This window comes from Lutra lutra, chromosome 1 (genome assembly GCF_902655055.1).
Source record: "Lutra lutra chromosome 1, mLutLut1.2, whole genome shotgun sequence".
Taxonomy (NCBI): domain Eukaryota; kingdom Metazoa; phylum Chordata; class Mammalia; order Carnivora; family Mustelidae; genus Lutra; species Lutra lutra.
In genome coordinates, this window is record NC_062278.1 from 208,256,658 (window position 1) to 208,283,484 (window position 26,827).

General features: G+C 50.2%; 1 protein-coding gene across 1 annotated transcript in view; it reads right to left on the reverse strand.

The window, feature by feature from the left end:
- Positions 1-3,514: 3,514 nt before the first annotated feature.
- EXOSC7 (exosome component 7) overlaps positions 3,515-26,827 on the reverse strand; it is a 34,472-nt gene continuing 11,159 nt past the window's right edge. Inside the window, exons 3-8 of the mRNA XM_047696069.1 lie at positions 26,616-26,710; positions 17,639-17,804; positions 14,859-14,929; positions 8,512-8,635; positions 6,887-7,042; positions 3,515-3,759 (exon numbers count right to left, since the gene is read on the reverse strand). Coding sequence (XP_047552025.1) covers positions 3,655-3,759; positions 6,887-7,042; positions 8,512-8,635; positions 14,859-14,929; positions 17,639-17,804; positions 26,616-26,710 — 717 coding nt within the window. The 3' untranslated portion in view covers positions 3,515-3,654. The remainder of the gene's footprint in view (positions 3,760-6,886; positions 7,043-8,511; positions 8,636-14,858; positions 14,930-17,638; positions 17,805-26,615; positions 26,711-26,827) is intronic.

The following is a 26,827-nucleotide window of genomic DNA, read 5'->3' on the forward strand; positions in this document are numbered from 1 at the left end:
CTCTGTATTTGTTGGTCTCTCCAATTTGGGGAGTAGTGGTTGGCTCTGTGACCTCACTTCTCTTATGGATCACTAAGAAGAGTCGTTGCCTTTTTTTTTTTAAGATTATTTATTTATTTGAGAGAGAGCGAGTGCAATCAGGGGGAGCAGCAGAGGCAGAAGGAGAAGCAGGTTCCCCACCAAGCAGGCTCGATTCCAGGACCCTGGGATCATGACCTGAGCTGAAGGCAGACACTTAACCCACTTGAGCCCCGTAGGCACTCCGAGAGTTGTTACTTTTTCTGTGTGTGTTCAGTTCTGGTATCTCCTCCTTTTACTTCAGGTGATTGCCAGGTCCCAACTTCAAGGGGCTATCCCAGCAGTGAGTTAGGAAAACTCGGATCTCCTTACCAAGACATTTAAGGTCATTTTCAGTCATAATGGCCCCAAGGTCCCCTCCCACTCCTATTTCCCTGATCCATGCCAAATCAGGTCTTGCAATTATTTCTATAAGGAATCTATTCCTTCCCACACCAGAGACTGCAATTCCCAGCTCAGGCTGGGCTGTAATAGGACTCTAGTCATTGGTCTGAAAACGAGGGAAAGTGGGGCAAAGGTTGGCATATATCATCTCTGCCTCATGTACAGTCTCTGCACGGAAGTGGTCTGGTGCTTCTCTCAGGAAATGGCTATTCTCCTTCAGTGAGGGGACTGGGGCTTCTGCCTGCTTAAAGCATTCAGGCAAATATTGGGGATAAAGATTCCATCTTTATCCCAGGTCCGAGTCCTTTTCTTTCCTGACAATAGCCCTGACTTTGGCAGGGGAGACCAGCCCAGGAGGCAGCTTATCTCCTCTGGGGCTTTGCCACTCTGGCACAAGCAAATCCAAGGGACAAATGTCAGCACATTCCACCAGTAACTGCAGGTCCGTCTCTTTAAACTGTTCCGTGAAGGCCTTCTGGTTTTTACAGCACATCACAAGTTGGTGGTTTCATTTTTTTTTTTTTCAAAGACCTTTCATCATTACTAGAAGCCAGTTAACTAAACAACTCTTACAAGTACTGTGGGCTCCATGCGTCCATGTGGTAGAGCTTTCACATGACCCAACACCTCCTCTCCTGGACCTCATCCCAATCACCCCGCAGGCAAGTCTTGGCAATGATGACGCTATAGGATGGCCTAGTTTGTGGCCGACCCACCTGCCACCATCAACAGGGACTTCGCAGCCATCGGTAAATGACTGCTCCCATTTTCAAGACTCATTTGAAGGTCCTGCTTTTTAAGGCCACTTCTAGTACCAAACGCTTATTCTAGTACCAAATCAAAGCCTGAGACAAGGACTCACGTTTTGGTAGTTTATCTGGGAAATGGTCCCACAAGGAACAGGAAGGAAGGACTGGGGAGGGTAAACCAGGAAGGAAAGGATTGACCAGGGTCATGGGCACCAGCGGCGTGGTGAGTTGAATGCACCAAACACCTCCGGGAACTGTCCACCCACGGATCAGATGGAGCAGCCTTTCCCCACCGGTTGCTGCCCCCCACTGGTTGCCTCAGGAGGCGCCAAGTCCCCAGCACTTCGGGGCTGCGCACAATCCCAGGCTGAGTGAGCTAATATCCTAAACTGATGTATTCCCAGGCTTGGATAGACATGACTTAGGAGACCAAGAACTCACAGAAACAACAGAACCAACTTGAATATTCTGTACATTGCATTCCCTGATGTTTTACTGGTCACTACGGTCAGCGCTGCTTCTGCTGGATGAAGCGTGGGTCTCTCCAGGACAGTATTTTCCTAAGTCTCCATCATCAGTTTTCTCTTCCCTTATTCTGAGAGCTGCAATCGTCACACATTGCCCATAAATGCCTCTCCCGGACAGAGCCTGCTCATCGGGGGTTCCCTTTCACGTGTGATGTTCACTCCTGACCGGTACGGGTGGCCTGGGAAAGGCAGTGGCAGAGACAGTTGCTAACTGATTTCTCACCTCCATTCTCACTGTAACTGCTCCACCGGTCAGCCCCGTCGGGTAGCAGTCAGGCACTCAGCCTGGCAAAGACACATCTGTCTGATGTCTTTAATCATCAGGACTGACGCTTCTTTTTTTAAAGATTTCATTTATTTATTTGACACAGAGAGAGGTAGAGAGAGAGAGTACAAGCAGGGGGAGCAGCAGGCAGAGGGAAAAGAGAGAAGCAGGCTTCCTGCCGAGTAGGGAGCCTGCTTTAGGGCTCCATCCCAGGACCCTGGGATCATGACCTGAGCCGAAGGCAGATGTTAATAACTGAGCCACCCAGGCACCCCAGGACTGAAGCTTCTAAACTTGACTCAAACTCCAGCTGTATCTTGACCACTGTCAATGTCCCATCACGGGCAGTCAGCCAGGAGTTGACGGATGGGGGATCAGGCTCACTGGGGCCTTGCTGGGAGCACTGTCACGGCGCCTGGAGGGACCATTGCTGGGAAAACATTTTTTAAAAATGAAAACCCAGGTTGTGCTCTCAGGAGGGCAGCAGCTCCAAGTCTAAGTCGAGGTAGCTGTTTGCCTCCACAGGGCTGGACCTGGCCATGCCAGCAGGTGCCAGTGCCAGGACCTGTGGAACGAAGCTTCAACTCACATTATGTTCCTTCCATTAGGCAACGCGTTCTGAACTCACTCTATCCGTCTAGCTGAAATGCAGAGAGCTAATGCCGGGGCTGAGATACTCACCCTTCATGAATCAGCTCCTTCCCTGGGGCTCTTGAAGATTGACTGGGGAGTTTCCGTTTGGAAAAAACTAAAGATTGCTCAACCTGTGAAGAGACTTAATTCCAACACACTGCACTCGGAGTAGAATACAGGCTTATGAGGACCCTTCTGGGGCCAATGGAGAACGGCCTTCCCTTTGTCCCCGGAGTATGAAGGCAGGCTGAGTAATCAAATGACAACATCTCTAAAGCAGCCTTCTTTGTGTTGATGAAAAAAGGAAATCTTACGAAACATCAGGGAGTGGTTATAAAAATGCAGAGCAATTTCAAAACAAGAGTGATAAGAATGCTTGGCTAAGGACCAAAGTGGCTGCTAAGCCCCGGACCCTAGGGGGCTCGGCGTGGATTTCGTGGAGGGCAGGAAGCAAGAAAGTGGGCTTCCCCAGGACTCAGGAAGGTTCACCAGCCAGGTGGAAGCCATGGTGTGTACCTGGGGCATGTGCCTCCTTCCTCCTTCCTGAGAAGCACCAAATCCACAAGGAGAAAGAACGACGTGTGTATGTGTTTCTTACTTTGAAAGCTGCGCAAGTGAAAATTTTTTCACGAAATACATATAAGCATTTCCTTTAAACCACACTTCTGGTAGGTCCTTATTCTAGTGTTTTTGTTACTGTTTTGAACTCCTGCAGTAGGAGGTAATTCAGTCTCCCTGAAGAGGCACGACCAGAGAATTCTCCCTGGGAACAGATCTCTGGATCTGGTCGCCACTCATTGGACCAGGGCCAGACTTCCGGGGGCTTCACCAAATGGCATCTTGGATTGCTGCCGAAGAACTCCAGCCGTACCAAACCAGACTAGAAAATATACTTTATTTTACATGTACAAATGTTGCCTCAAATTTATAACAGATAAGAAAAATATATACAAACTGTGGCTTAAAAGGAAAAGCAAAAAAAAACCCCAAACACCCCGCATTTGCACTGATGTCCAAATCATCCCAGGAAGCCGACTTTCTGTCTCTTGGGCCCCAGGCTCTCCTCCTTGTGTAGGACGCTCTGCAGGGAGGCGTGCAGCACCTTGCCCACTCGCTTGCCGGTCTGCGGGACGGAAGACAGAGCACACACCCGCCGGTGAGGCGCGCGCCCGCACCAGGGAAGTCCCCCTCTCTGCCTGTTGGCCGGTCCAAACTGTACCGATTCCATCTGCCTTCCAGGGCTTTTTACTTAGTGAAACAAATCAATAGGAAAGCAAACCCCCAACTACAACAACAGAGCAGTTACACTCTAGAAAGATCTCCATACTGAAAACAAAAACAAAGAAAAAACCAAACCAACCAACCCCCAGGTGGTCAGCAGGAAGCAGTCCCGGCGGCCTCGGCCTAATCGAGCTGAGTGCTGCCGCTGCTGTGACAACACGCAAAACTGTCAACCAGATCTGTCCCCGTGACTGCCACGTCCCACTGAGGCGTGGCGAGGAGGCAGAGGGAGGCCACAGGGAATCAAGAGTGTGGCTAATGAAGGAACAGATGGTTCTAGGGACATGTCTGAACAAGCAGTTTCTCATTCACCCGCCACCAAATCTCCATGCAGAGAGGCTCGGATGGGCCGGAGCTGAGCCTGGCGTCAGCCTCGGGTGCCATGCAGAGATGCTAAAGACACGGAACGGCTGGAACAGGACACGTCAAGAGGTCAGACAACCCACCGAGTTCCTAATAAGCCCCTACGCAGAAGCCACACGGGGACCCCTCAGAAAACCACTCATACACAAAAGTCATAAAGAAAGACTCACGGATCATTTTAAGACTCTGAGGAACTAACCAGCAGTCCCCCACCTTGTCGAGCCTGCCGTGTTCCCCAGCCTTTTCCACTCCGCTGTGCTGAGCTCCACTCTCGGCAATGTCAGGGAGAAAGCCGCTGGGGCCCAGACCCCTGCCAACCCTCCCGGTTCCAGGGACCTTCTAACCCGGCCCCTCGCCGTAACACAGGGTGAGAGTCCAGGGATTACTGGAAACTTACACGGGAAGATCTCAGTCTAAAAGCGGGAAGTGATCAACTGTATGAAACGCAAAGTCAGGGCTAAGGTCCAAAGTGACTGTGGAAAGATTTTTACCACAACATGAGAAAGAAAAGATGTCAGTCAATCAGACAGGGGTGCTAACTGTCCATATAAATGAAGGCAGAACCGAGGACAGGTGGGAGGAGATAGGCAGGACACCAGGACTTGGGAGGTTGGAATGTGAACGACAGAGATTGGCGGCAGCGGCCCGACATGCTGCGTGTCACAGCGGCACTTCCCTGTGGCCACATCCTTGGTGAGACCCAAGCAGTGAGACAGGGCCACGGGGCCACGGTCCCCCCAGGAGGGTCTGCAGACCACATTCGCCATGCCCCAGAGGAGGATGCAGCACCATGAGCCAGAGCTCCGGCAGCCGTGGCAGACCTGTGTCCAAGGTGAAAATGGCTCAGTGGGGCTGCAGGGGCAGGGACGGCTCTGGAAGCGCGCCTTCTGAATCTGAATCTTAGCGCCAGCATTTATGAGCTGGGAACCCTGTAGGCGAGTGACTTTATCTGCTACACATCTCAATTCCCACGTCTGGAAAATGAAAGATGACCACAGTAGATGTCTCACAGGATGGCTGAGGACTAAATGACACAATACATTAAAAGCACTAAAAACCAAGGGGCTGGACATACGGTAAGTGCACAATAAATTTTCACTATTACTTACTACTTTCGTCATTTTACATATCGGAATTCTCACAAAAGTCTCCGGGGGTGGGGAAGAGTTCCCTCTAAGACAAGCCACAGTTGTCTAGAGAGACTTTTGGCAGAACTTAAAAAGTTTTTAAAGTGTTTTTGTTTAAAAAAAAAAAAAAAGAAAAAGAAAAAAGGGGCGCCTGAATGGCTCAGTGGGTTAAAGCCTCTGTCTTTGGCTTGGGTCCTGGGATCGAGCCCCGTATCAGGCTCTCTGCTCGGCAGGGAGCCTGCTTCCTCCTCTCTCTCTCTATGCCTGCCTCTCTGCCTACTTGTGATCTCTGTCAAATAAATAAATAAAATCTTTAAAAACAAAAGACAAAAAACTAGCCAACTAACCAATGGGCCACAAAGGATACCCACTGCCACGCGGGGCTAGACAACTGAGCTCTGGGCGCCCAAGCGAGCATGTGGAGAAAGGCTGCCATCTCCTGGGGTAGGACCCTGTGCCATCCGCTCCTGCCTCCACGTCCTCACTGGCTCCTCGAGACACAGGCACACTGCTGCTGCCATCCTCCCCCTGAGATGTGCGAGCTGTGGCCCATAGCCAGGGCTCACAGTGGGGACTGAGTTCTCGACACCATATACACTGCCCAGCTTTGCTTTCAAATAAGACTATAGAAGAGAAAATGGACATTGAACACTTCGTGTCTTCAGTGAAAAGTCACTGTTTCTAGGAATGAAGGAAAAGCATGCATGGCAACCTGGCCTGTGATGAAGCATGAACCCTGGGCCTGAGCTAGTTACCCAAGCCCAAACACCCAGGTCTGGCTCACTCGGCTCCTGGCAATTCAGATGGTCTGAGTCAAAGTCCTCCAAGACTTCTGGAAAGTTTGAGGGGACACTGGCAAAGGTGAGTCTGGGAAGACACACGTGGTCCCTGCCACAGGGGGGCTTTCAGGCCAGTCTGGGACATACACACCTTGATCAGTCAGCACTGAGCTGGAGCGCGCCCTACTGGGTAGGGCTGCCAGACAGTGGGGAGCAATCCACCCCCAGGCGGCTGGAAGGATTTCCCAGTCACCTCTATTTGAATACTTCTAGGCCCATGAAAATATGGGGAGGCGGCCAATCTTCAGCCCCCTGCCTCCACCTTTCCTCACTCCCTTCAAAGGACAGGAAGTGGTCAGGCAGGAACCCAGTACCCTCATCAGATCACAAAAGCCTGGGATTTGGAGTCACAAGCAACTCCACATTATCGGTCCCAACACTTTCATCCAGAGACATTGGATCAGAGAGGGCAAGGATGAGGGACAATGACTGACCGGTTCCTTACCTCCCAATTCGCAGCCCCCATGGCCTCCACCCTTGGCTAGGTCTTCAGACAACCAGCTCACACCGGCTATCCTCCAAGTTCTAAGTCTGGGGTCAAGGGTACAAAGGGAGAATTCCCACGGTGGGACCGAGGGGGCAAGAGGCAGCAAGCCTTCCCCGTCAGGTGCCTGCACCTGCCTCAGAGGCAGAGCCTCACCTCCATCATCTCGAAGATGCTCTCTGGGTCCAGGCTGCCCTTCCCCACTTTTCTCATGCACGTCACGACTCCCGTGCTGGTCACGGACACCAGCAAGCTGGCCAAGGAGCAGGCCTCCTCTTGAAGAGTAGCATCCACGACATGCCGATAGCCAATCTGCAAAGTCAGGACAGCAGAGCACACGGGTGGGTAACATGCATTCCCGAGCCCCACCCCTGACAGCCTTGTGGAAGGAGTAGCTACACCAGTGAAGAACCCGCACTGCCCATGCAAGGTCTTACTTTAGATTCTGCTCACGTGGAAAACACCTAAAGCCATGTTCAATGATTCTACCACAGGCCACTATGGAAGCAGAATACAAAAGCATGAGAAGGAAATACGGGGAACAGGGGTGGGGTTAGAGCTATAAATCAGAGACCATCCAAGTCACAGGCCACCAAGAGTCTCCAACAGAGGGGCGCAGGGAGAAAGTGACACATGAAGCCAGGTGGACGTTTCACTGATGACAAAGATGAATCAAGAAAGAGCAAGCCGAGAGACATGCTCAAGAATGAGTCAAGTGCCAGTGGCCTTGGTTGGTCCGAGTGCTTCACCATACCCCAGCCTTAGGAAGTGATTTCAGGGAAATTAAACCTGGCCCACTCGGTCCTATTTTTATGGATCCTGTGTGGAATTAGGGACAGTTCAGCCAATCCAGGCTTTGGTGCAGTCTTGGGTGTGCCAGGTATGCGACAGCATGACCGGACTGTAGGTTCCACAGGCCTCTGTGCACATGTAAAGACCACATGTGACAGGATGCCTGGGGGGCTCAGTGGATTAACCCTCTACCTTCAGCTCAGGTCATGATCCCACTAGGATCGAGCCCTGCATCAGGCTCTGTGCTCAGCAAGGAGCCTGCTTCCCTTCCTCTCTCTCTGCCTGCCTCTCTGCCTACTTGTGATCTCTGTCAAAATAAATAAATAAAATCTTTAAAAAAAAAAAAAAAAGGCAAAAAACCACATGTGATGTAATAGATCCCCAGACGCTGCTCCAAACCCTCATTGCATAGATGGGGACACTGGGGCCCACAGAGAGGATAATGTTCACCTCCAACCTCCCTAGACCCACAGAATTGAGGGACTTAAGGGAAATGTGTGCACACGGTGTTTGAGTGAAACGCCTGGTAGGGAGGAGCTTAACAAACTCGGCTGCTAGTACCGTGAACCCACATGTGTATTCCTGAGACCCCATTATGTCTTCTAAACAAACAAACAAACAAACAAAGCTGTTCATAGAGTAGTTTCTAATATAACCAAATGACTGGATTTGGATTAAAGCTACTTCTACATGGTTTGTGAAACTGTTAACTTCTCAACCTATTAAGTAACCTTAATGGGTTGGGGTTGAAGAAGACCCACAGGGAATTCAAAAACCATCAGATACGGGGTGTCTGTGTGGCTCAGTGGGTTAAGCCTCTGCCTTTGGCTCAGGTCATGATCTCAGGGTCCTGGGATCGAGCCCCGCATCGGGCTCTCTGCTTGGCGGGCAGCCTGCCTCCCCACCCACCCCGCCTGCTTGTGATGTCTCTCTCTGTGTCAAATAAATAAAATCTTAAAAAAAAAAAAAAAAAAGATACAACTGCATACCTTGCACAGGGTGACAATGCAGGGGACATTCTCCACACTTAGCCGGATGCAGTCATAAGGGTCATCTGAGAGTTCAATGTCCTTGGACCCCTCTTCATCCTCTAGAACACGAACTCTCGGTATCCTAGAAACAGAAGCACAATTAAAATTCCCACTTACTGTGAAGAAAAAAGAGAACTTCTTTCTCCCGAGACTGAGAACAGCAGTTGGAGTTCCCGCGCGTCACAAGTAAAGTCACACTCCACCTGTACTTTATCATCCTCCTCCCTATCGTCTCTGTCAGAAGTGCCCAGGCAAACTGCAGAGCACTGAAGAAAGGGGGTCTTTTCAAAAATGATGCTTGGTCAATCAGATATGCAAAAAAAGATCTTGATCTCTACCTCACACCATATACAAAAGTCCATACCAAGGGCGCCTGGGTGGCTCAGTCAGTTAAGCGACAGCCTCTGGCTCAGGTCATGATCTCGGGGTCCTACGACTGAGCCCCACATCAGACTCTCTGCTCAGCAGGGAGTCTGCTTCTCCCTCTCCAGAGCTCCGTGATCTCTCTCACTTTCACTCTCTCTCAAATAAATAAAAAAAATCTTAAAAAAAAAAAAAAAAGTCCATACCAAATGGACTACAGAGATAGAGGGGAAAGATAAAACAATAAAGCTTTTGTTTTTTTAATGAAGATTTTATTTATTTACTTGAGAGAGAGACAGAGAACGAGCAGGAGCAGGGTGAGGGGCAGAAGGAGAAGCAGACCCCCCACTGAGCAGGGAACCCAACTCGGGGCTCAATGCCAGGACCTTGGGATCATGACCCAAGCCAAAGACAGACACAGCCAACTGAGCCACCCAGGCGCCCCAATAATAAAGCTTTTAGAAGAAAAACTAAGGGGTGCCTGGGTGGCTCAGTCGGTTAAGCGTCTGCCTTCAGCTCAAGTCATGATCCCAAGGTCCTGGGATCAAGCCCTGTGGTGGGCTCCCTGCTCAGTGGGGAGTCTGCTTGTTCCCTTCCCACTGCCCTTCCTTGCTTCTTGTGCATGCTCTCCCTCTCTCGAATAAATAAATACTAAAAAAAAACCAAAAAAACTAAAAACATCTTCCTGACCTTGGTGTGAACAAAGATTTCTTGAACAGACCCCAAAAAAGTTTTGCCATAAAGGGAGAATAAAACAATAGATTCAACTGCACTGAGGATTACAAAGAATTATGAAATCTACTGCACAAATTTTTATATGGTGCCATTCGTGAATAAAGCAATGAATCTTAACCTAAAAGTGAATCCCTTCATGCTAAAATTATACAGGCGATGAGAGACTTCTTAGTGAATACGATGAGTTATTACATGAGATTCTTTTTGGTCTTTGTTACTTTCATGCAGAAACTCATTTGTTCATCAGAAACTTTTCTTTGACATCTGAAGCCTTTGTATCCGAGATACTCTGATTTTGGAAAATTAAGCGTGCCTGTGGAATCCACTATCGTAAAATACTACCATACAGTTGGATAACCCTCTAGTGTTTACTGGGATACTTTCCCGTTTATTATTTCACTGGGGAAAAAAAGCAATGAAATAGAGTTGTACATTTTAATTGCCTGTTACTCAGTTATGTTCCCCAAAAGACAGAAAAGACAAATGAAACTACGGTCAATGTTGTACTCATGTCCCCATCGTTCGAGTCTAACACACTATCTGACACAAGGAAGGACTCATTTGTTGAACGAGATTTAATTACTTGTTCAAGGTCATGACACTAACGACTGTTGGGGCAATGACGGGACACAGGCCCTCTGGCCCCCACAGCAGTGTTTGCTTCGCACCACCTGCTAGCCCAATGGCACCTGCCTATAGGAGGGCAGAGAAGCCAGAAAACCAGAGAAGAATGGACGTATGTGTGTGTGTATCTTCTTCCAAACCCACCAACCTTTCCACTTTCGACATGCTGGCAGGTAAACAGATGATGAAGATAAAGTATGGGAAGCCAAAGAAGGCGAGTGCTGAGAAGTCCCAGCCCATGAATACTGCCAAGGTGTCCATCTGCTCCATATTTACATACACATTTGTCAAAATTAACGTATTAAGACCCACATAAGTGAAGAACATGTTTTGAAAGGTATTAGAAAGTGCTGCTGAAGGCTGATGAGAAAACCTCGGGGCAAAGAGAACATGAAGAGCTAATGTTTCTTTATTCTGTAAAGAGCTGCTTATGCTAGTCGAGGAGCTCCCAGAGCGGCAAGTTCTCCAGCGTGGTCTAAAGGGATAAATCTGACTCGTGTAATTTCACTGGCCGGGGCCTCAATACACAAGCTACACTTACTGTTTTTCATCTTGATTAAATGGATTTTAGAAATGGAATGATCTTCCCATGTCAGGCAGATGTTCTATACTTTCAGAAGAGCATAATCATCATTAGGCAGAATAAAACGTTTTCTCAATGGCCCTCTGTACAATGTTTCAAAAAAAATCGTTTTTAAGATTTTATTTATTTGACAGAGAGAGAGACAGCAAGAAAGGGAACACAAGCAGGGGGAGTGAGAGAGGGATAAGTAGGGGGAGTGGGAGAGGGAGAAGCAGGCCCCCCACTGAGCAGGGAGCCTGATATGGGGCTTGATCCCAGGACCCTGGGTCATGACCTGAGCCAAAGGCAGAAGCTTAATGACTGAGTCACCCAGGTGCCCCAAATGTTTCAAAATTTTAAAAAAAATATGAACTTTTGTTTGTCAAAAAACATCATTTAGATGTCTAGGGGCGCCTGAGTGGGTTAACCCTCAGTGGGTTAAACCCTCTGCCTTCGGCTCAGGTCATGATCCCAGGGTCCTGCGATCGAGCCCCAGTTTGGGCTCTCTGCTCAGCAGGGAGCCTGCTTCCTCCTCTCTCTCTCTCTCTCTGCCTGCCTCTCCACCTACTTGTGATCTCTGTCAAATAAATAAATAAAATCTTAAAAAAAAAAAAAGAAGTCTAAAAGATGGGATGCCTGGGTGGCTCAGTCAGTTAAGTTTCTGCATTCGGCCCAAGTCATGACCTCGGGCTCCTGGGATGCAGCTCCATATGAGGCTCGTTGCTCAGTGGGGAGAATGCTTCTTCCTCTTCCTCTGACCCTCCCCTGACTCATGCTCTTGCTCCCTCTCAAATAAACAAATTAAAAAATCTCAAAAAAAAAAAAAAAGAAAAAAAGCTAAAGATATTCCAGAACGCAGAAAATATTTGTAAATATGTGTGTGTGCGCACGTGTGTGTACATATGAGCTGACATATTACATAAAGAATTCCTACTGCAGCTTAAAAAAAAAAAGAATCCCCACCAAACATAGAAGACTGACAACCCAGTAGAAGAATCGGCAAAAGACTTGAACAGACTTCATAAAAGAGGCTATTCAAGGGACACCTGGGTGGCTGTCATTAAGCATCTGCCTTAGGCTTGGGTCATGATCCCTGGGCCCTGGGGTCAAGCCCTGCATCAGAATCCCTGCTCGGCAGGGGGCCTGCTTCTCCCTCTCCCACTCCTGCTGCTTATGTTCCCTCTCTTGCTGTGGCTCTCTCTGTCAAATAAATAAAATCTTTAAAAAAAAAAAAAAAGAGAGAGAGAGGCTATTCAAATAGCCAATAATCACACACAAAGAGGTATTCAACTTAAATATCCATTAAGGAAACACAAATTAAAACTACAATATGATACCAAAACACATGCCAGAATGGCAGATATTAAAAAGACAACAACAACGAATTGGCAACAATGCGAAGCAACCCAGAAACGCCTTACACCATGCTGGTTGGGAGTATCATCTAAAAGCTCTTTGGAAAACGGTGTTGCAGTATTTACTAAAACCAAACATAGCCGTGCCTTATGACCCAAAATTTTCACCTGTACCCAACAGAAGTGGGTAAATATGTGCAAGAAAAAGACAAAAACGTTCATGTTTGGGATAGCCCAAACCTGGAAACTACCCAGATGCTCATCACCAGTGGAATGCCTAAATAAACCGGACACAGCCGCATGGGGGCGACCGCGCAGCGGCAAGCGGACGACGACTACAGGCCACAATCCAGATGTCTCAAGACACAATGCTCAGCGAATGAAACAGACACGCAAGAAAACAATACTGTGTGATTTCATTTACATCAAGTACAAAACCGGTCTACTGTTGCAGGACAATGGTTATCCTCAGTGGCTGTAGGGATCGCACGGGGGTGGAGAATGGAGAGGGTTTCTGGGGGCGGCCAGCAACATTGTTTCTTGAGCTGGGTGCAGGGAAACACATTTAACCCATTGGGTCCATCCATTCCCATCTGGGGTGGAGGAGCCAGGAAGGAAGAGGTGGTCCATTCAGCTACATGACGGAAACCGCGTTGGTGCTCTGCCCCGCTGTAACAAAAGCCCTCTATGATTCCATCCCAGCGGGCCATCCTGACACAAGGCCACACACCCACAGCAGATGAGCTGCAGCGAGGAAAATGTCGGCAGGAACCAAGGGGTCCTGCTGGGGTCTGCTCAAAGCCTCCAGGTCGGGGCACCCAAGATGTAAGTATTTTTTTTTCCCCAAGATGTATTAAGTAACATCTTATTTGAGCAAGTCAGGTAACCAGTTTGAAGCCTGACTGGTATGTTAAATGAGCCTGTGCAAACACACATCGTGCGCACGTGCACACGTATCTTCCCTACACTTAGGCCACAAGCTGGGTGAGCTGAAGGGCTAGAAAATGGCCTCTCTCTTTCTAAAGGACGTAGACTCTACAAAAGGTTTTTCCATGTACCGGGGACCTGATGCCTGACACAGTCCACATTCCTTGCTACCCACTGGGCTGTTTTCTGTTCTGGGGATGAGACTTAGGGCCATGGCCACGACAGGTGTCCTCGCCAATCTGAGCAGCTGGGTTTCACCATCCTGATGTACAGTTTGCCCAACACTTCCCCCACAGCCGAACAGCCTCGTCTGGTTCTACTCTCTCTTTTTGCCCTGGTGCCCATGGAAACCAGCTGGCAGATGGGTAGTTATTTCTGAAGCTCAAGGTACAACAGATGGCGACTTTGTTTCTTCTCCAAGAGAGCCCCAGCACAGGCTGCTACAATGGCAGTGGTCCTCGGACCCCTCTGTGGCCACGAGGGCCAGGGTCCTCTTGACCTCTTGCCTGATCGCAGCCAGGAGCCTAGTGGCACAGCTCGGGCTGGAACACTCTACAGCTTTCGATGTCAGCAAATATTCCATCCTGCAATGGCTAACTGAAATTTATGTAGCCTTCTGTTTTCTTCTGAATTACACAGGAAGTCTAAATTCACCATAGAAAACCTCTAACACACAGACAAATGTTAGGTTGCTGATAAGAGGAGCGTTGGAAGATCATCACAATGCCCATTTTAGGATATACACCTCTCTCTCTCCCCCCAGACACAGTCACAATGTAAGAGTTACCAAAAGTAAAATACAACAAAACAAGCAAGATGAGAGAACTGTGTTTAGTGCCTGGTTTTCTTGCTAACAAACCTCTCCACAGGCCGCTGAGCCGACGGCCACCCCTGCACTGGGACACTCAGGTTGTTCCTGGCGTCTCACCATTACTAAGAAGCTGCGATGAACATCCTAAAATAACACCCTTGCTCATTTATCCAGGTAATTCCTTAGCCTACATCCCTAGAAGTCTCTAACCCTCATGTTCTCTGCCCCAGGATCCCCCAGTCCCTTAATGGAAGTTCTCACGGCATGAACATCCCTACCCACGTGTTTGTTTTCAAATGCCACAAACCTTCCTGCAAGAACCTGGCAACGGTGGGGGAGAAAGCTGTGTGAGCATTCAGAGGAAGTGGCAGCTCCAGGAGGGCTTGGTGCTGTGTCCCTTGCTGCACAGCTGGCTGGGAAGCTGATCCACGATGGCAGAACCACTTCTTGCTCTTGAACCCCAGGGCAGGCTGCCGCCCTGCTTTTAGAACATTCCTGGGTCCAGTCAAGGAATCTGTGTGCGCCCACTATGTGGCCGGCATTGCCCATGGTGCTGGGGACAGAGCAGAGCACGTGACAGGCCAAACCCAGGCTCCCGAGCAGCTTTATCCAGTTACGGTGTTTGGACAGTTGACCTGTGGTTGTTTTCTACTCTTTTCGCTTCTTTGTGGTTTTCTAGTATTTTTCTACATGGGACGTGCTTACTTATGAAAATAACAGCATAAAGAACAAATACGGGAAATATACATATATATTGAGTTTTACCTTGTGAAATCTGGGGCTTGTCATGAAGTGCCACCATGTTTAATGCTAAAGGCCCTTGGTCACCTTCCCCTGTCAGCTTTGGTAGAAACATCCCGAGTGGCCCATCGCCAGTGTCTGCTCGGGCTCTGCGCAGGCCCCTGGGGCTGTTTCCAGAAAGACTCACCTTGTGTTGAAGAGAGCAGCCTTCACAGCAATGCAGATGGTGTCGAACAGATTCCCGTCACATTCCAGCAGCTAAGGGAGGCAGGAAGCAGGGTGAGGAGGAAAAGCAAACATCACTTCTTGCTCTAAGTACCATACCCGTTAAAGGACACTGGTTCCCACAAAGCGCTCCCTGTTCACAAGATAAAGAGAAGAACATGTGGACGCTCTCCTGGCGGACGCCAGGCACATTCACCCTCATTGCCAGAGGCTCCTTGGCGACCATGCCGGCCTGCACCCCGCAGGTGAGGTCACTGCTGGCCCCAACTGTGGGGCCACCACTCGGGCCCAGCTTGTGGCGGGTCTCCTCTAACTGGCCCCCCAGCCAGCTGGGTCTGCACTCAAGGAGGAAATGATCACCTTTGTTTTGTCCCCAGTGGCTCCTGAGTGTGACTCGCCTCTGTGCCCACATAAACCCGGCCTCCAAACAGGTGAATTATGGTGGCCACTGATGCAGCAGCCACCACCAGGTTCACAGCAGCGTGGTAGCCTCTTGTATGTAATCACCATCGTACAGCTGCTGCCCGAACACGGGACAAACACACCGCGCTGCACATTCGGTGCCACAATGACTAAATTCCTGCCCAAGAGCATCAACCACACTTACGTGTGCTCACTCCGCTGTGAAGGTCAGAGCACAGTATTCAGTGGAAGGCAACACATCCTTCTGTCCTCATTTCAGTGACGCCTTGGCCAAGAAAGGAAGGGGAGGCGAGTCTGTACCTACTCATCGGACCTCCACCTCCAGGGTGGACACCGGCCTGCCCCCAGCACGGCAGGATTACTACTTCCTGAACCCCCTCCACCCCACCGTTGTCAGCACCCGGCTCTGTGCCCAGCAGAGGACTAGCCCTTTCCCCTCGTGGCTCAGACACAGACCGCCGCCCAGTGAAGAGCTCCAGAGGGACTCCTGAGTCAGACCATCGGCTAGGACTCCTGTCTCTGCCACTCAACCGGGGGCCACTTCACATCTCCGGGCCTTGAGGAGGGTGAAAGTCCCAAAGGTCCCACAGAGCTCTTCCACAGGCTCAATGAGCTCATGTTTGGAGAGCCCTCAGAAGCGTGTCCAGCACACAGTAAGCGTGAGCTAAGTGCTTCTAGAGAACACTGCTCCGCGCCTTGGTCTCCCCAAGGCCGGCCTCGCAGACCGAGCACGTGTGCTGCAGGTCCGTCTGCACTGACGACAGCTGCGCGCTCTGAGCCTGGCTGTGCGTCACAAGCACCTGGGGAGCTCAGCGAAGTGCAGGGTGACACGCTGGCGTGTGCATTCCACTCCAGACCCCAGGCGGTCCTGACGAGCAGCCAGGGCTGAAGACCACCGTCTCCCACTCCAATATCCCTGTGCCCGCCTCATGCCAAGAAGGTGCTAGGGAAATGTTGACATCCACTCTAGTGGCTGTGGGGTCTCCCTGCTGGAAGGGACCCTAGGGAGCACATCACACCCCCCCCCCCCGCCTCCTTGGCAGCTGGGGGCATAGAAGCCCTCCCGCTCGTGTCACAGTGGCCTGCCACAAACTCTGGCTCATCAGCAAGAGAGGAAATCAAGAGGGCAGAATGCTAAACCTGATCGGCCCGGGGGTCCCCCCGAAGGGAGGTACCAGCCTGCCTGCCCTCCTCCCTGGGGTGCAGAGAATAAGCCCACTCCAGGCCTCAGGGCCGCCTGCTCAGGCTCTTCTCTGTGCGCCACACCACGGGGTAACCCAGGTCAGGCAGTGCGGGTCTGACGCTCTCGTCTGCTGCTTGCTGGCCTTGTCCTCTGAGCTCCAGGATCCCCCTCAGTACAGCAAAGCCCTGCTTCTCTGTAGGATGACGCAAGATCACACCCTTACCATTCCTGACATGTAACAGGGGCTCAAAGACCCTAGCCTCCTCTCTTGTGGCCAAGCAGGTGCAGCTTAGTAAGAATCTTTCTGCGACACACAGTGGGATGCCCAGGAGGCAGGGGACAGCGGGTGTGATACGGACACCCAATGTCTTAGTGAGGCCAAGAGCAGGTGCCAGCATTAAAGAGAGGCAATGTCGAGGCCCAACCCCACTCCTCACAAGCTGACGCTGGGGCTGGCTGCTGCACCTCTCCAAGCCTTACTTCACCTGTAAATGGGGAAGACAGCAGTGTCTGCTTGCCAGAGCCATACGGCCTACAAGGAAATGTATATAAAGAGCTCATCCTCCAGGTGCCTGGGTGGCACCCAACTCCTGGTTTCGGCTCAGGTCATGATCTCAGGGTCGTGAGATCGGGCCCCGCACTGGGCCCCAGGCTAAGCAAGGGGCATGCTTGAGTTTCTCTCTCCCTCTGCCCCTCCATCTCCCTGTGTGCTCGCTCTCTCTCAAATATATCAATAAATCTTTTTTTTTTTTTTTTTTTTTAAAGCAAGCTTATCCTCATCCCGTGCAGATGCGCCAACTTGTCCAACTTCTGCCCATCACCTCCATGGGATGCCACCTCCAGAGCATCTCTGGTTTTGTGTCTACTTCCCCAACAGGCCAGTGGTTAATTTTAGGTGCTACCATGATAGGACTGTTGTGTGACTTTTCCTGTAGGACGGTACTCTCTGCACGCTATGACACATGCGTTGTATTTAACGTAAAAAACTTATTACAGGACATCATGCTTTTTCCATCTAGTCTCACCCTGGAAGTTGAGGCAGCCACTTAAAGAGGGAAACAGCACCGGCAGGAAAGCAGGCCGACTGGTCTCCAGCAGACGCAGACAGTGCGGCCAGTACACCACATGACACGTACCAGCACGTCCACGTAGAGGATCCAGCAGTGCTCCCGGGGGCTGATGCAGAGGGACTTCAGGTCGACGCTGCTCTTGTTGTTAAATATCCGGTAGAGGGTGTTAGCAATCTCTGTGCCAAGGTCATCACCTCCTCGACCTTCAAATTCAGGGGTAGCATTGGCTGAACTACAAAGAGAGGTAACAGAAAAGCTGAGTGAGTCTTTTCAGAAACAAAGAGCAAAGGCATGGGGCTTTGTTCCAGTTGCTCTGTGGAATGCTGGAAGGACGAGCGCTATCAGGAAAGTCGCCACAGTAGGAAAGGATGGCACCTGCCTCTGGCTTCCAGACGTGTACGCAGGGAGCCAGATGGATACCACGCTCTGTCTGTCAGGGGGCATGACGGGCGTCCCCCCAACCCCAACAGAAGCCATCTTTATCCAAAGAGAAACAAGAGAACAATAGTAAAGTGAACCTTGGCCAGTCATAATTAACTCTCTGAAGAGTGGAGTACGGCCCTCAGGCAGGCCCAGGAAGCCAGGAGGCCTGGGGACTCAAGCAGTCTGGTCACAGAGGGGTCATTTCACAGACACCATCCCGAGTTTCCATGGCCTGGAATGCACCATGAAACTCTCACAGCAGAAACCACAACGTAAGTACAGTGAGGGACCTTCCTGGGATGACTCAGGTCTGTATGGCAGCAGGTCACACTACATCGCTTATCACTGTACTGAACAGCAGGAAAGGGAGAGAGAAAGACTGGAGGCTGATTCAATATTAGATTGTCCCTTTTACTTGATCTGTTATTTTTTCATGAAGAAAAACTTTTCCACTTTGGCCTCCTGAACCTTATGCCCAATGACCTCAATGAAGAAGGAACAGGCATCAACATTTGCTGCCCCAAGCATCACTGAGAAGTGTTAAATGGGCAATTTCTGAGGGTTTTGGCTTAATAAAAACAAACCCTCAAAACATGAGGGCGCCTGGGTGGCTCAGCTGGTTGGACGACTGCCTTCGGCTCAGGTCATGATCTAGGAGTCCTGGGATACAGTCCTGCCTCGGGCTCCCAGCTCCATGGGGAGTCTGCTTCTCCCTCTGACCTTCTCCCCTCTTGTGTTCTCTCCCACTCTCTCTCTCTCAATAAATAAAGAAAATCTTAAAAAAAAAAAATCAGTACAGTAAGTAAACACTCCAGGAATCATTTTACTGTATCTAACAGGGTGCAGAAAAGTAAGACCCAGATGCTTCACAACGGTCTCTACAAAATCACATACTGAAGCTTTCTAGTCCATGCACTCATCCATCTAGAAAGTACCAGCTCCCCGCTGGGCACTGGAGGGAGAGCCTGAGCAAGGCAGATAAAGGCCCCAGGGCGGCAATCTCACAAAGTCAGGGGGAACTTCATGATAGGAAGCAAACAGCAGGAGTGGGGCCGGGGAGGATGTTGACCAGTGCTGGGGGTCACAGGCGACCTCACACCAGAACGTGGGCAGAAGTCAGTCAGGCTGCAGACAGGCGGGGAGGGCATTCCGGGCAAAGCGACACCCATGTGAAGGCTCAAGGCCATGCCCACCCCATCCGTGCAATGCTAAAAGAAATCTCACCTGGGGCGCCTGGGTGGCTCAGTGGGTTAAAGCCTCTGCCTTCGGCTCAGGTCATGATCCCAGAGTCCTGGGATCGAGCCCCGCATCTGGCTTCCTGCTCAGAGGAGGAACCTGCTTCCTCCTCTCTCTCTGCCTGCCTCTCTGCCTACTTGTGATCTCTGTCTGCCAAATAAATAAATAAAATCTTAAAAAAAAAAAAAAAGAAATCTCACCTGATATATTTAAATATCCCTGTTGTCTAGTCCATTCGAATATATGCAGAAGAATGACCCCTGAAACAATGAGAGTGTATCACCATATAGTAACTGTGCTTCTCGGACTCTACAGCCTTCCCCTACCGCTACGAGCCAACAGAGCCCCCAGCTGAAAGTCTCCAAGAGAAACTTCCATCAGCCTCGCTGTTCCCTCACTGCTTCTGCTGGACATAGGCACTGAGCCATGAAAAGCAGCTCATTTACAGTGAAATAATCAAGTTCCCAGGGACCAACTGAATAATTTTGTACAGCCAGCAAAACAAAAGCTGTTTCTAATTTACACACTAAACAATCAATATTAAAATCCATCTTGTAAGTGTTTAAAAACACATCCATACGGATCTGAGCAGACAAATCCAGCCAGAGGCACTTATGCTTAAAATGTACACTTTCCTGACTACAGTGGGCCACACCCTGGGGGGGATTAATTACTCAGGTTTTGATGCATCTGTTCTTTTCTGACCCTAAGGGATGGCTTACAAATCTTCCCAGGTCCAACTGGCTGAACTAACCCATCCACAAAACCATGCCCCACTGGGGTTTTTTTTTTTACACTGAACTAATTTAAAGTGGGAACTTTTCCTATTCTAAAAGTCTCCCCCCCCCTTTTTTTTTTAAGTGGGGGAAATTTTTTATTTTTTTAATTTTTTTAATTTTTTTTTTTAAGATTTTATTTATTTATTTGACAGAGAGAAAGATCACAAGTAGGCAGAGAGGCAGGTAGAGATGGGGGGGAAGCAGGCTCCTCGCTGAGCAGAGAGCCCGATGCGGGGCTCGATCCCAGGACCCCGGGATCATGACCTGAGCCGAAGGCAGAGGCTTTAACCCACTGAGCCACCCAGGCGCCCCCCTCCTTTTCTTTAAACACATTATTCTTTCAGCACAGCTGGTAGCCAGGCAGAGAAAAAGGTTTAGAAGCTTATGAGGCCACAGAAAGCTCCTGCGTCTGGCTGGTGCCTGGGCCCTGGAGGGACTCGGGGGAAGAGGCTAGAAAAACAGAAGGAAATTGTTGGGGCAGGGGTGGGGACACAATAATACTTCAGGTGACTTGAGAAAAGCCAGAGAACCCATATTCTAACAAAGGATGAAGAGTAGGGTTGGGGTAGAGAACGGAGGGTCCCCTCTCATCACTAGGGGTGCTCCTAGCACCAGGACACTTCTTGGTAGAGGTGGACAGTGATACAGACCCGGAAAAGGATCCTCAGAGACCCTGTCAGAGGACAAGGATGCCCACAGGTACTGGCCAGGTAACCCCGTGAACAAAGAGCTACTGGTGACCCGCAGGCAGTGATGGAGACTCTGACAAACCTTCCAGCCCATCTAAAGGCATTTTAACTCAGCTTTGAAAACAAACTCCGGTAGTGAAACCAAAATCTCACGGGTGGGCCCGGCAAGACCTCTGATGGGCCGACTCTCTCATTTCACCACGAGGAAAACTTGAATGTTCTTTTGGAACCACTGGAAACCCTGTGAGTACGTCAGACGTCCCAGCTCACTGCATTCTCACAACCCAGCGGACGAGCTAGGCACTATTTCTGACCCCATTTTAGAGAAAATGGAACTGAGTCCCAGAAAGGTTACATAATTTGTCCAAGCTCACACAACTCGTGACTGGGAAGCTAAGATTCCAACCCAGGCAGCCTGGCCCTTACCTGCTAGGCGGCACCGGACTTGCGCTCAATGTGTCATCTGCCGCGCCTGGCGTGTAGCCTAACGTGAGTCAAGGTAATGAATGGATGCTCTGGTCTTGGGACTTATTACTAGACCACAAATACTGGAATCAAGGAATGCAGGCGAAAGGAGTCCTAGATAAAAAGCTTCCCTATTAAGTGCAAAGTTAAAAGGGAGAGAGAGTGCAAAGGCTGTTAACCCCAGGGGGTGCCCTGCTCGGAGGTATCACAGTATGTTCTTTCAGTAGCCGAGTATACACTTGGGGCTTGGGGCATAAAACCAAGTGCTTTCTGCGTCTACAACTGCCAAAACCAACTCAGATCCTTCATAGAGCGTGACCTAGCCCCTCTTCCCGCGCTGTGGGGAAACTGCTTACCAAGCCAAAAAACTAATAAAATTCCTGGGAACGCTGCCGCTCCCAGTTCTCCACCCCTCCTGACTCATCACCTCTACTCTACTCCCCCTGCTTGGGCCATCTCTGGTTTAACTGGGGTAGGGTGAGATCAAGGCTATGTCTACCTGAGACAGGACTTCAGACATTAGGCCCATTGTTTCCCTGGTGATCAATCTGGCTGCAAATCAATGGAATCTTACAGCCAGGCAGAAGAAAGCGATTTAGTGGGTCCGTGGGGCAGGGCCAACTCTGGCCCTTACCCGTCCAGCCCTGCAGCAGGCCCCAATTCCACCCATTCCCCTGTGTGCACAGGTGCTCATTCCTGAACCTGCAGAAGCTTCCCCGTGAGTGGGAACAGGGACAGGAGCACATTCGGAGCTTTTCATGGTAAGCCCCTGACTGAGGTTTCTGGGAGAGTTATCAGCTCTGGAGACTTCCAGAATACAGCTAGCTTCGACTTACTTTCTTTGCAGGTTGCCAGTCTGCTTTGTCCTCCTCCCCCTACCCCAATCAGGCACTAACAGTGACCTCCTTCGAGCAGCACTAAGCAGTGAGGAGCTGAGATCAAGTGGCTCCATCCACCAATTCAGGGCTGAAGCTTCCGGCTCAACATTAGTGATGAATACGAGTGATCACAACGAAAAGTAGTTACGATCTCACAGGGTAGAAGCAGGTGTTAGGCACACTGAAATGTCGATGAATGAAAAGTGTCCTCCTCAACTTCCCCCAGTGAAGAACCGAAGCCTCTCCGAGTGGCTAAACCAGGCTTCCGGATACCCCCTATCAACATGGTGTCAGAGCCACGAAGAGACTAGATGGACCGCCACCTAGTGGTAGCCCAGAGTCACATACCAGCTCCCGAAATTCTTTTTTTTTTTTTTTAAGATTTTTTTATTTATTTGACAGAGAGAGATCACAAGTGGATAGAGAGGCAGGCAGAGAGAGAGAGAGAGAGGGAAGCAGGCTCCCCGCTGAGCAGAGAGCCCGATGCGGGGCTCGATCCCAGGACCCTGAGATCATGACCTGAGCTGAAAGCAGAGGCTTAACCCACTGAGCAACCCAGGTGCCCAGCTCCCTAAATTCTTACCCTCCTCTGGGTTTCAGATAGAGGGAAACCATCCTCTCCCAAAGTTTCCAAGTTCTGATTTAAAACAGGCTGTTCTCAAGTTACAGCTAACACACCAAAGACATGAGAGAGGAGTCAGGAGGTCCGAGTGTGCTCCCAGTTTCAGTGATGCCAGGTGTCTCCGGCACAGTGCTCAGGAACCCCAAGTCTTTGCTACCCTGTGGGGATGGGGTCAGAGTCAGTGCAGCCGGGTACCCTCCCCAAAGGGCAGCATTCCCAAGACACAGGGGAAATTATGGGGTGGGAGGCAAAGTCTGCCTCAGGTGCCACGTATTCTTCCAAGTAGACAAAACTGAAGTAGAATGAGGTAGCAGAAAAGTAGTTTTCTGAGACTTCTCAAACCACTGGAAATTTAAATAATGAAACCCTGGAAGTTGCTGATCAGTCAAGTCAAGCTGGGCTCAGACTGACAGCCCGCCTGACCCCAAGCTCCGGAACAACACCTCTGCTTCGGTCTGAAGCAGACTGGATGAGAGCCTGGGGCTCTCAGCAGAGGGCTCGGTGGGGGCACCCTTGGTGCTGGGCACAGCCACAGACGTCCAGGAACCATTCCTATTCGCTGGATGGGAATAAAGGGGTTCGTATATGCAATTACGAGTTGTCTTTGAAGACCCAGGTGAGGTTCCGAACCGACGGAGCTTGGTAAATCAGCATCTTCCTTCTCTGGAGGAACACAAGGTTTTGCAAATGTCTCACGGTGACTCCAACTGCTAAAATGATCACTAACCCAGCCACATGAAGACACTACAGTGTGCCACCTTGCGATTATCCACCTTGATAGAGTCCAGAGAACTCCCTGGGAACTGGAGCTTCTGGGCCTGCGGAGGGTCTCCTGAGCCTTGCAAAGGGAGAAAGGAGAGGAGCAGGCAGCCCTGCTTGGCCAGGAGGGAGAGGCTCCTCCTAGAATCCGGATCTTGGGAAGAGGTGGGTCCAAGCATCCTCCCACCCTGGAGTCACCCTCCCTGTACAACTGGGACAAGAAAGGGACAAGAACAGCAGGCTAACCTGGAGTCATGTTCAGACACAGAGCCACAGTGAAATATGTCCCCTATGCCAAGCATCTGAGGGCAACACCTTCCCTTTGGTGTGGTTGGGCTGACCGTCTGCAGTCGGCTGAAGATGAAGGAGGTACAAGATAATAAAGAGGTGAAAAAGAAAAGCAAATTACAGTCCTTCGCACATGGTGCCTGCTCCTCAGTGACTGTTCGCTGCACTGAATCAGGCAGATCAAGGCCAGGAGAGGCATTTTCTTCCACCAAGAGCAAAGGGGTAAGTTGGAGACCTGAACAAGGTCCCTGCGACTTAAAGGATGGGCCAGTCCCACTGGATGACTCAGGCTGGTGAGAGATGCCGGGTCCAACCAAGGGGAGGAGACTGCCTCAGGGGGTGGGGGGTGGGGGGTCGCTCAGGGTAGGATGCAGGAATAGACTGGAAAGAAAACTGGCCAGAAAGCTGACTGCAGATATGTTCTCAGAACTCTGAGCACAACATCCCTGGAAAGTTGGCTTCTGCGGGCTGCATGGAGTAGAGCAAGCCAAGGCCCAGACTGGGAGAAGCCTAAGCTGGCATGACCAGCTGTACGACCCTGGGGAATTCCTGACCCTCTCTCAAACTGATCGTCTCTCTAAGAGCAATGTTGTGAGGACCAACTTCTTTTTATTTTATTTATTTATTTGTGGGGGGAGAGGGAGAGAATCTTAAGCAGGTTCCACGCCCAGTGTGGAGCCCAATTCCACACTTGATCCCACGATCCTGAGATCATGACTTGAGCTGAAATCAAGAGTAGACACTCAACCAACTCAGCCACCCAAGGACCAACCTTTGAGTGTGAAAGAAGACCAGAAGACTCGAACTCATTATATAAATGGGGGGGTCAGCATCTATGCCGAAAAGGTGCACGCAGCAGGCCCAGGGCTGCCATCTTTAGAAGCGCCTGCTTGCAAGATGGGCCCTCATTTGCCATCTGGGAACTTGACAAGAAGACCTTTCCCAGTCAACAGTGAACTGTGGTCTGCTGTGCCTGGACTATTTGTGCAAATAATGTGATAAGGTGAATATGTGCTTTCCTTCTAGGAGTCTGGAATTTTGGTACGTGTTAAGCAGAGGGTGCCCATGTGACCAGCCCCAATAAAAATCTTGGGTGCCGAGTCTCTAATGGGCTTTCTTGGGCAGAATCATCACACACATGTTGCTGCGTTTCCGTTGCTATGATAAATCTCAGCCATGAGTTCAACTCTATGCTGGGTCCTGTGGGCCCTTCCAACTAATCTCCAAATATGGGGGTGGTCTTGGGGACTCTAATACAGAATCGCTACTTTATACCGGCACCTAGCCGGTATAGCCTAGCATGAGCTAACAGAGATCTTTACCAACTCAAGAAAGCCTGCTGTCACCACCCAATTAGAAGCGAAGTTACAGACGGAAGATGTGACTGGGCCCCAAGCCCAAGAAAGGGGAGGCAAAAGATGGGGGAGGAGGGGGCTGGGAACACTTCCCGAAAGCCCGCTGGGAGCTAATCATTGTGGTGGTGCCCACTTTGTCTTCCTAATTTCCTTTCTTCATCATTGCAATAATATCATTATTCCTATTTTTTGGATAAAGAAATTCAGGCACAGAGAGACTGAGTAACTAGCCTGAGGTCACACAGCTGGCCAGAAGAGTCTGGCCGGCTGCAGAAAGTGCAGAGTCCCAGTGCGCACACTGCCTGCCTCGCTGCCACTCCCTCCATTAGGCTGTTTGGCCGGCCCTCCTCCTTTCTCTGCCAAGCAAGTCATGAAAAGTTTTCTGCAAAACTAGAGCAGGAAGAGAAACAGGGCATCTGAGACTAAATGACCCTTACCATCTATGTTTGATATTTTTCAAAGCATCACAAAACCCACCATTTCATTTGACTCTCAGAACCAACATGTGCCGGGCTGCCAGGCAATGCCCTCCTTTCTCGGACGGGGACAATGAGGCCCAGCACAGACCGGGTGACTAGGACAAGGGCAGGACTCAAGCCAAGGCCTTCTTCCACATATCCCAGTGTCCGGCACCCAGGAGGAATGCGGGAAATACCTGCGGGCTGCAGGAATGATGACTGAATACAAAATAAAAGTAGGTTCAACAGGAAACCAGAGGTCTCGTCTCTGAATTTTCTTTTTTTTTTTTTTAAAGATTTTTATTTATTTATTTGACAGACAGAAATCACAAGTAGGCAGAGAGAGAGATTGGAGGAAGCAGGCTCCCCGCCGAGCAGAGAGCCTGATGCGGGGCTCGACCCCAGGACCCTGGGATCATGACCTGAGCCGGAGGCAGAGGCTTTAACCCACTGAGCCACCCAGGCGCCCCTCTGAATTTTCTTTTAAATCGTTTTTTCCTTTAGGGAGCATGGGAGGCTCAGTTGGCTAAGTGCCTGACTCTTGATTTCAGCTCAGGTCACGTTCTTGGTGTTGTGGGATGAAGCCCTGATTCGGGCTCCACGCTCAGCAGGGAGTCTGCTCAAGGATTTTTTTTCTCCCTCTCCCTCTGCCCCTCCTGCCTAGCTCATACACACAATGTGCTCTCTCTCTCTCTCAAATAAATAAATGTATCTTTTAAAAATATACATCATTTTTCTTTCCAAACATATGCATAAGGATGCTTGGGTGGCTTAGGTGTCTGACTTTTGGACTCACCCAGGTCTTGATCTTGGGGTCGTGAGTTCAAGCCCCACATTGAGCTCCACACCCAGTATGAAGCCTACTTAAAAAAAAAAAAAAACATGTGGGATGCCTGGGTGGCTCGGTTGGCTGAGTGTCTGCCTTTGGCTCAGGTCAGGATCCCAGGGTCCTGGGATCAAGTCCCTTGTCAGGTTCCTTGCTCAGCAGGGAGCCTGCTTCTCCCTCTGCCTGCAGCTCCCTCTGTTTGTACTCTGTCTCTCTCTCTCAAATAAATAAATAAAATTTTTTTTAAAAAATGCAAAGTACTGACCAGTCAACGAAGAACTCCAAGTAACCTTCATTTGGTTTCTCTAGCTTCGGTGTCCCCATTTCTGCTTTCACTCCCACCAAGATGTCTGTGTGACCCTGTAGACACATGCAAGAAGGGGAGAAGGGTCCTCACTCAGGGCAGGTAGCCAGATACCCAACCGCCAACCTCCTCTCCCAGACTAGGCCCCTGGGGGACTCTTTTAGGAGCACTGC